The 9,581-nt window shown below is 31.6% G+C and overlaps 1 protein-coding gene across 5 annotated transcripts; it reads left to right on the top strand.

Annotated features, from left to right (window-relative positions):
• Nucleotides 1-1,178: 1,178 nt before the first annotated feature.
• On the top strand, nucleotides 1,179-8,580 carry LOC101505876 (serine/threonine-protein kinase Nek4-like). 5 transcript variants are annotated; one of them, XM_004497739.4, is made up of 16 exons: nucleotides 1,179-1,304; nucleotides 2,079-2,249; nucleotides 2,485-2,619; nucleotides 2,769-2,835; nucleotides 3,230-3,295; nucleotides 3,555-3,601; nucleotides 3,720-3,765; nucleotides 3,882-3,962; nucleotides 4,071-4,113; nucleotides 4,241-4,290; nucleotides 4,366-4,447; nucleotides 4,573-4,622; nucleotides 4,997-5,070; nucleotides 5,628-5,679; nucleotides 6,902-7,357; nucleotides 7,802-8,580. In XM_004497739.4, the coding sequence occupies exons 3-16, from the start codon at nucleotides 2,534-2,536 to the stop codon at nucleotides 8,402-8,404; spliced, it is 1,803 nt and encodes a 600-aa protein (XP_004497796.1). In that variant the 5' UTR covers nucleotides 1,179-1,304; nucleotides 2,079-2,249; nucleotides 2,485-2,533; the 3' UTR covers nucleotides 8,405-8,580. The 5 variants fall into 5 exon arrangements, with proteins under 5 accessions (XP_004497796.1, XP_004497794.1, XP_004497797.1 ...); XM_004497737.4 differs by lacking the exon at nucleotides 1,179-1,304 and adding an exon at nucleotides 1,347-1,597; XM_004497740.4 differs by lacking the exon at nucleotides 1,179-1,304 and adding an exon at nucleotides 1,595-1,668.
• The last annotated feature ends 1,001 nt before the right edge of the window (nucleotides 8,581-9,581 follow it).

The following is a 9,581-nucleotide window of genomic DNA, read 5'->3' as shown; positions in this document are numbered from 1 at the left end:
ATTCTTAGGATTTCTAAATCCCTTTTATTTCCTTCACGTGGGCCTAGCCCAATAATACCTTTTATTTTTATTTTTTAATAATAATAATAATACTAATACTAATAAAACTAGTGAGTTCCACTTGGGGAGTGAACCCACCCAACACTTGTCGAGAACATTACCCACTTATTCAACAACGTAAGTGGAGACTATAGTGTGCTAATTTAATATGCTTTATTCTGTTATTTAACTTCTTCTTAACTTAAATTCATTACAAAACCCATTATAATTTATTAAAATATATTTTCTAATTAATTAAATTGAGTGGAACTAAGTTGTTTACACAAGTTATTTAAAAATATATTATCTAATTAAAAAGAATAATGTAGGCAATTAATTTGCTAAAAGGGAGATATAGACATCTTAACTAGTAATTTAGAGTTGGCTTCTAAAGAAATCAAAACCTACTACTCCCTCCAATTAATTTTCTGTACTTTTTGTAGTTTCAAAAGTTCAATGCTGGATATTTAAAAGGAAAAAAAGTTCAATGGTGCATTAATTTCAATAATTTCTTTAACAATTTATTGTTGAAAAATAAATAAATAGAATGATATAATAAATAGTTAAAAACATAATAGGGACAAGACAACTAATTTTATTAAAATTTATTAACCTTATTGGTATATGTAAATAATCTTTAAATTAACATTTAAAAAGAAATGAAGAAAGTTTGTAAAAAAAATTGACTCAACAATTGTTATTTAATGTGAGATAACTATTGTCTCAATTGATGTCATAAATATAAATTGGTATTTTTTTATTAAAGGAAATAAAGAAACCGAAAAAATCTTCATCATCCTAAATAGAAAAAAAGTGAAGAGTGTGTTATGACTAAATAATATAAAAATATTATAGTATAATTGTCAAAATTTTATAATTACTATTTCTTACTGAATTTTTTTTATTATTATTAAGTCCGTCCGTAATTTAAGATTATGTAGATAAAATCATTAGAAATTAAAAGTTTGTTAGTTGTTTTCATTTTTTTGACAATAAGTATTGTTTTTATAGATTTATCTTTAAAGAGAGATAATTAATTAATATTAATATTATAATATTTATTATTAATTGAAAAAATATGTTAAAAATAAGTAATATAAATAAAAATTGAAAGATGATATTATAAAAAGGAAAAAAATTAAAAAGAAAGTGTTATTATAGTATGAAATGAAATACAGAAAAGATGTGATATCACATATGATTTGGTGGCCGGTGGGAATCTAATTCACCACTCGTGCTGTGCAACTTATTTGTCTTCACTTTCAGTGAGTGCTTTGTATTCATTCATTCATTCGCTAATCACGCTTTCTCTTTCGACCTTCTCATCTCATCATTTTTGAATTCACATGTCGCTTTCGCGTCCATTCTAATTCTTCTTTTCTTTTGCCGCTCTCTCTTTTTCTTATATCCGTCGCTCCATTTTAAATTTTAAAATCAAATAAATAATGCAACAATATTATATCACCACATGTCATATATTATTATTATTATTATTATAGCACATTTACTTCTACTGCTGCATGCTTCTCAAATTTCTCAACAACTTTACCAAATTCAGGTTATTTTCCTTTTATTTTTTTTTCTTTTCACTTCTTGCTGATGCTCTCAACTATGCTTTTATCATTAAATGTAACTGAGTTTTGTCATGAAATTTATCTTCTGCGCTTATTCCAAATTTAAATTAGCAAGTTTAAATTTATAACTTGAAAAATCGATTTCTATTTTTGGGGTTGCATGTGTGGTAAACTTAATAATGAATTATCAATAATTGGATGCTTGTTATGGCCATGAGCAATTAAAGGAAGTTACAAAATACTGCCAAGGTGTAATTTGTTGAGCAATTTTGTTGCTCTTTATTACAAATTCATACATCTTGTATGTTTGGTTGGTCTTATTTATGCTTCTTATACAACTACTTATTCAGTGTGATAATATAGAAACTTTGAGTCTCTTAATTAGGGAGGTACATGTCTGTTAGAGAGTGTTAATTGCCTAACTGATAATAATTAATAACTATCTTGTTCTATTTTGATGTCTAGGTCTTCTTTTTCTGGAATTAGGCACAGCTTTCACTAATTACCAGTTACCATCCAACTCTTGAATTGAGGCCTCATAAACTTTTGTTTTGTGGCTGTATAAGCATCTGGAACTGAATTGAATTCGGGAGCTGAAAAGTGATTTTTCAATTCCTCTGTGGTAGCTATTGTCAGGTAAGATATTATGTGGAGTTTGGTTTGTAAGGAGTGTTGCTAGTTGCTACAACATTTGTGGCTACTGGCTAGGTTACCAAAATATTTTTGTAGATCATGTTATTCTGATTACTATATATTGTTGTTGTAAATAGATTGACATATCTGTAGCAGTAATGAATTATGTTACATTATGTGTGAGTTTGTTGATATTACATTGTGATGATGAATTTCGTGTTGGTATTGTGATTTCCAGAAATGTCATTCTGTCAATAACAGTAAGAGGTGAAGTGGTTTGAGTTCAAATGGAGCAGTATGAAGTTCTAGAACAGATTGGCAAAGGTGCATTTGGTTCTGCTCTACTTGTGAGGCACAAGCATGAGAAGAAAAAGTGAGTATAAATGCAATTCATGATATGATATTATATATCCTTTTGCAGGTTGATTTTTTAAGCATTTAAATGTGAACTTATGCATTTCACTATCTAGGCAAGCTGTTATATCATATGATGTTTTTTTATTTATGTCATTTAAATATTAGGTATGTCCTAAAGAAGATACGTCTTGCTCGCCAAACTGACAGAACCCGTAGGTCAGCCCACCAGGAGGTACTCATCTCCTTTTTACTTACTATTGGAGAAAAATGGAATCAAGTTCTTGTGGAAATGTAGAATACCTCATTCTTTTGGGTTTAATGCATGATTGTCCTGTTTTTCTTAAAGGGGAATATGTAAGACAATATGTTCTAATGTTGAAAACGGCACATTCATTTTTGTATAAATTATATGTGACTTTTGATATTTTGCAGCATGAAATTTTTAAGTTGATCTTTTAGGCCTACCTTTGTTCATTTTATTCAATTTTACATTTGAATTTGAATTTGGTATTTAAAGTGAATTTATTTCTACTTGTTGTTTTATATCCTTAAATATGAAATGATATTTATGTTGTCTTTCTTATATATTAGATTGTAAGATGCCATGCTGGTTCCTTGTTTTGTAGATGGAGCTTATATCCAAAGTTCGCAATCCTTTTATTGTGGAGTATAAAGATTCTTGGGTAGAAAAGGTCAGCTTTGTTTTCAATTGGAACCTTCTAATTCTGTTTCAATTCTGTTTCGCTTAACTTACTAAAAATGATGGGAGCAGAAAATCTAAACTTTGTTTTCTGTTTTTTGACAAATGTGATGTATTCTGAACTTAGGAAAGCTTATTGTCTTAGTTTACCATTGGAGATTTTAAGTCTTAACCTCTTTTCTAACCTGTCATATGGGTTTATAATCTTGATTGTTTTATGATACTCAGCAAGCTGCTATCTTTATTTCCAGGGTTGTTTTGTATGTATTATCATCGGGTATTGTGAAGGAGGAGATATGTAAGTCACGTTTCACACTGAATTAGAGTATTTGAGGACGTCAAAGCATTTGTGAAGACATTTTTATCTTTTACTTGTCGATTATGCAGTCTTTTAATAATTTGTCTATGATGTGCAGGGCTGAAGCTATAAAAAAGGCCAATAGTGCTAACTTTTCTGAAGAGGTTGGTCATTCTTGCTGCAACTGCTTTCACATCTGAGCCCGATGGATAATTTTAATTCCTATTCCAATGCTCTTCAAAACTAAATGACATAGTTGATATCTGTCAACTTTTGGCAGAAACTCTGCAAGTGGCTTGTCCAGTTGCTGATGGCACTTGATTACTTACATGTAAATCATATTCTACATCGTGATGTCAAGGTAAAATACTTCTTCAAGTTCAATAACAATAGATGTTATATAGCTGAGGTATCAGAAAACTTTCAGAACCAACTTCTGTGTTGATGTTATTTCCCTCATCTGTTTCAGTGTTCAAATATATTCTTGACAAAAGATCAAGATATACGTCTAGGTAAATGGCTTTTACTCATTTTATTCTCACACTGCTTGTAGACTTAATTAATGGCTAAGACTTTTTATGTCTCTATTGTGTTTTGATTTATAGTATGCTATCTTTATGTTGTTCATGTTCATTGCAGGTGACTTTGGCCTTGCTAAAATGTTGACTTCTGATGATCTTGCTTCCTCAGTGAGTGAAATTGCAAAAATTCAGATTCAGATTTTTGTCTGGATTAGTAACTTTATGTTCTTGCTTTAAACTTAGATTGTTGGGACTCCAAGTTATATGTGCCCAGAGCTTCTTGCGGATATACCCTATGGCTCTAAGTCAGATATTTGGTCTTTGGGTATGATAGATTTATTTTGTACTCTCCAAGATTGCCTAATTTTAATCGCACTTTTTCTTTTGCCTCTTTTACAAAATATTTTTAGTTGCATTTGTAATTTGTTATGACTTGTTAACATTTTCCAGGATGCTGTGTCTATGAAATGGCTGCTCACAGGCCAGCTTTTAAAGCTTTTGTAAGTCACTATCTTAAGGTTTTGTATTCACTTGTTTTAACCACGTAAAATTTTCATTTGAAAAAACTTTTATATCACATCCAGTAGAATTACCTGGTTTTGCAGTAGTTCATTAAATATCCTAACTTTTAGTTGCTGGATCACAAACATTCATCATGGTTTCTGAGACTGACTTCTATTATTTTGGAAAGCATTTGCTCCTCATTCTCTTATGATGGACAATTGACTTCCAATATTTCACATTTCTAAAGCTTGGAGCACAACATTAATCATTTACTTACTTACTTACTTACTTACTTATTTATTTATTTACTTATTTATTTATTTAATTATTCAATTATTTATTTATGTATGGGTTTTCTTCATCTGGGCAGGACATACAAGCATTGATTCACAAAATAAACAAGTCTATAGTGGCTCCACTTCCAACTATGTATTCTGGTGCTTTGTGAGTCCTTTGTTCCATGATAATCTTATGTTATTTTTGAACTATCTTCTTTTTTCCTGCTGTTTTCAATTGATATATTAGTGCCCATACCTACTAAATTCGAAAAGGATCAATGGTTGGCTGATGCGAGCTTAACATACAGTGAACTTGAATACATATTCACCAAATTATTAATGACCATCCTATCCATTGTTTATTAAACCTGCATTAGAAATATAGGTTCTCTTCCATTCATGAAGTGATCGTGTTAATTGTTATGAATTAAGCCATTAAAACTTGAGAGCATCTTTCTAATTCTATATGTGAAATTCACATAATATTACCATTCATTATGACAGAACTAGAAGGATTAGCATGCAATTCAGTCATAGAATTTGTTACCATGTTGCATTTTGTAAGTAAAACTCCGTGTTATAGCATTGAGCAATCCTGTTGCATTTTGTTAATTCTCATTCTTGGTCATTTAAATTTTGCAGTTATAAATTTTCTCATTCAAATTATATACCTCAGTGAGTGACATAGTTGTGTAATTTATTGTGATATATTTCTTCTTTCAGCCGAGGGCTTGTCAAAAGTATGCTGCGGAAAAATCCAGAGCTAAGGCCAACTGTGAGTTTAATCTTTTCGGTATTGCTTTTCATTTATCAAGACGTGATCAATAGATATCAACTAGTCTCTTAAACAAATATGATATGCAGATATTATTGTCTTTGTAGTTTCTGATTGTCTTGATGTGATGGTTATGAGGAAGATGTTATCACAGTCTGATTAATCTAGATTTTGATTTTGATTTTGTGGTCTCATACTTTCACTTTCTTTTTTTAAAATAGTTTTAGCTTTTAGTTTTTCACCGTATTTATTATGTGTTGTAAGACAGAAGTTCTACTTCTACTTCATTATCTCTCAAGTGTTCCTTTCTCATGTTCTATTCTTATGATACATGTCTCTTCAAGCTTCCTATATGCTGCAATGAATTCTTTTCTTGTTTGAATCACTTGAGAGTTGGGTGCTGAAAAATGGGAAATTGGAAAAACACTAATGCATGGGAGTTAAGGAGAAGGTTGGTATCTCCTGTTGTCGGAAATATGGTAGAGTCTCTTCTTAAGTGGTTTGGACATTAATGGTGAAGAGTCTGAAGACTTGTAGAAGTACTAGTAAGAATTGTATAACAGATGAAAATAGTAGTTAATGGAAGAGGGAAACCGTAAAAAACTATAGGTCAAACAATATATTGAGATCTATAATTACATTGCCTATCTACAGATATGGTCTGTCATAGAAAATTACGGCATTGTTTGATCCATATAGCCAATTCCATCTAGTGCAAAAAGACTTCGGTTGTTCTTGTATGGGATTTCAGGAACTTAACAAAACTTATTAATTAGTCAATATAAACCTGGAATTATATTGGTTGAGGTTTTGCTTGGCAGTGTGGAGTGAGACCTAGAGCATTTAAATTTGTAGAGGCGAACAATAAGTGACAATTGAGAAATTTAAATTTTAAAATAAATCATCATCTTTACTTGATAGGAGCAGAAAGTTAGAGGAAAAAGAAGACAGGTATTTTAAAGTTAAACTATTCTGTTTCATGAAGTGAGCATTAAAAGTTGAAACAAGTGCGGAGGTTTTCTTAAGTTAAGCAAATGTCTATATTGACACATTTTATGTGAGACATTGCTATATTTGCTAATATAATTGTTTGCTAAAGTTTTCTTTGTTCTATTACCTCCCTTGCATGACCTAGGATATGCAAAATATGCATGAAGTACCCGTTTTGATTTTATTTTTGTGAGTTTATTCAAAACAACTTAAGCACATTTTGTTTTGACAGGCTGGAGAGTTACTAAATCATCCACATCTTCAGCCTTACATTCTTAAAGTTCACCAAAAACTAAATAGCCCCAGAAGAAGCACTTTTCCATTCCAATGGCCTGAGTCAAACTATGTAGGGAGAACTCGGTATGTAGAGCCAGAGTCTGTTTCTACTCTTTCTGACCAAGATAAGTGCTTGCCATTAAGCCATCGTAGAGCCTTGAATCCTAGCATTTCTGGGACTGAGCAAAGTTCCCAGTATTCTGCCCGAAGAGCTCATGGTTTATCCACTTGTTCAGAAGAAAAGCTCTACGACTTATCTGCTGGTGTTGTTCGTGATCGTCGTAATACTAACAAATCAAAAGCCATAAATTCTGATGAGAGAACACCAAGACTGAGAGCAGCTAAAGATTCTACTAGAAGGCAGACAATGGCACCATCAGAGATATCTGTTACTGGTTCAAAGCGTGAATCGGTAAGTTTATGCTGTGCAAAATACGATATTATCATTTCTCTTGTGGCTTTCCATGAAATTGTAATGAAAAAGAAACCGAATTGCACTCACACTGAACAAGTTCTCAATCACCTCCCAATTGATTTAAGTTTGATACTTTTTTCAGCTTTGGACCATAATTCTGTTAACTTTTATTAAAGGGAAAATTGGGTTTTTCTTAGATATTGGCTTTGATATTTGAATTTGGATACCATGATACATTTAGGCAGGGTGTAAGTGCTGCATGCATGTTTGAATATATCATATATGTACACTGCTGATGAGATTGGATTAGATGTCAAACTTCAAAAGATGATAATTTTGCATTAATTTCCAGTAATAATTGGTGTGAGATTTGAAATTTATGACTTAATTAAGAGAGTTCACCAGTTGCCAAGTGATTTCACTGTTTGTTTATCGTTTCAGGTTCCAGTGCCTCGCGCACCACCTTGTAAGTCTATCACACCGACTCGTAGAGCTTCCCTTCCACTGCATACAAGAGGCAGGAACACAACAAACTTCTACACCAATGTTAGTTGCGTGGACTCTCCTGATGTTTCTGTTGATGCGCCACAAATTGACAAGATTGCAGAATACCCGATGGCCTCTTATGAGGATCCTTTCTTCCCTATCCGCAGATCATCACCAGCATATGCCAAACGCTCTTCGAACTCAGCATGGAGTGCTGATTGCACAATCACAAAAGACAAGTGTACAATCCTGGTCGACAAAGTTACCGTCCCCGCCAGTGAATGCTCTAACTATGTTACAGCTGGCGTTTCAAGCCGTTCCTCGTCTGAGTCGCGTCAGCATCGATTTGACACCTCGTCGTTCCAGCAACGTGCCGAGGCATTGGAAGGGCTTCTGGAGTTCAGTGCTAGGCTGCTACAACAACATAGGTTTGATGAGCTTGGTGTATTGTTGAAGCCATTTGGGCCTGAGAAGGTTTCTCCAAGAGAAACTGCTATTTGGTTGGCCAAGAGCTTTAAACAAAACTGTGATCTAAGGTTTTCTCATGCACTTGCGTGATCATTAACATCGGATAATGTACATTAACATTGTGTTGTATATTTGGCCATAAAATAAGAAGAATGGCTTTGGTTATTTGCATTTGCATTTTCCATGAGATGTACACTGTTATGCACATCAATTGAATCATTGATTCACACCAGACACCTATAATAATACCAACATGATTACAACCAGTTCATCTTGTTTTATACATGTTTATATTTGGATTCTGTCTGGGGTGATGTATCATAGTTCATGTCAAATATCTTATGTTGAAATTCCAAAATAGTTTACAAAATGAATCTCATCAATCAACCACTTATAATATCTCTCTCTTTTTATAATGGAAACACTTATGATAATCTCTCATATAAATATAACTTTTCAATTATATATATTTTTTTAAATACATGAGAAGATCCTAACCTTATAAAATAATGGAGAGGAATTTATAATTGTTAGTTACTTTTTAATTGACATCCTTTCAATTTTTTAAAAGAAATAAAAATTTTCATTACAATTCTCTATGTCTTAAAATAATTAATTGATTTATAAAAAAAATTATTTTAAAATAATTAACCATTTTAATTTTTAATATATTTTTTTCAACAGTACTGTTTAATTAATATTATTTGTATACTTTTTTATGCGATATTTTTTATTATATATTTTTCTGTTTATATTTTTTTAATATGCTTAAAATTATTAAGTAACTTAATTATTTTGATATTTGAAAAAGTATTGTTTTGATAATAAATATCTCATTAATGTGACAATATTTTTAACAATTTATTTTCCTTCCCGTGGGTAGCCAATAAATTAAAGGATGCGTGCACTTATTCCTATTCTCTTTTAGCATGACTACATGCTTCTGTATTCGGTCACGTTCTCTGTTCATATTTGGTTGTGTCAGGAGATGTTGCCGAAGAAGGTTAGTTTCGTTCACATTCAAACACCTTGGGTTAGAGGAACATTACAATACACATTATACATTTATATTTTTAGCTATGTACATGACCCGTTATCATATTTATATGTATTGATTCTTTTGACACTTTGTCCATACGTAGCACCTTGTACAATTGACATGGAAACTGGAAATGAGGGGCTTCGCAAATTTGCATGGAGATGTCTTCTTTCTTTAGTAAGCAAAAAAAAAAAAAAAAAGTGGGGTTGAGGTAGAATAAAAACAAAT

The sequence above is a fragment of the Cicer arietinum genome, unplaced genomic scaffold, assembly GCF_000331145.2.
Source record: "Cicer arietinum cultivar CDC Frontier isolate Library 1 unplaced genomic scaffold, Cicar.CDCFrontier_v2.0 Ca_scaffold_6027_v2.0, whole genome shotgun sequence".
NCBI classification, from domain to species: Eukaryota; Viridiplantae; Streptophyta; class Magnoliopsida; order Fabales; family Fabaceae; genus Cicer; species Cicer arietinum.
This window is presented reverse-complemented; position numbering and strand designations above follow the sequence as displayed.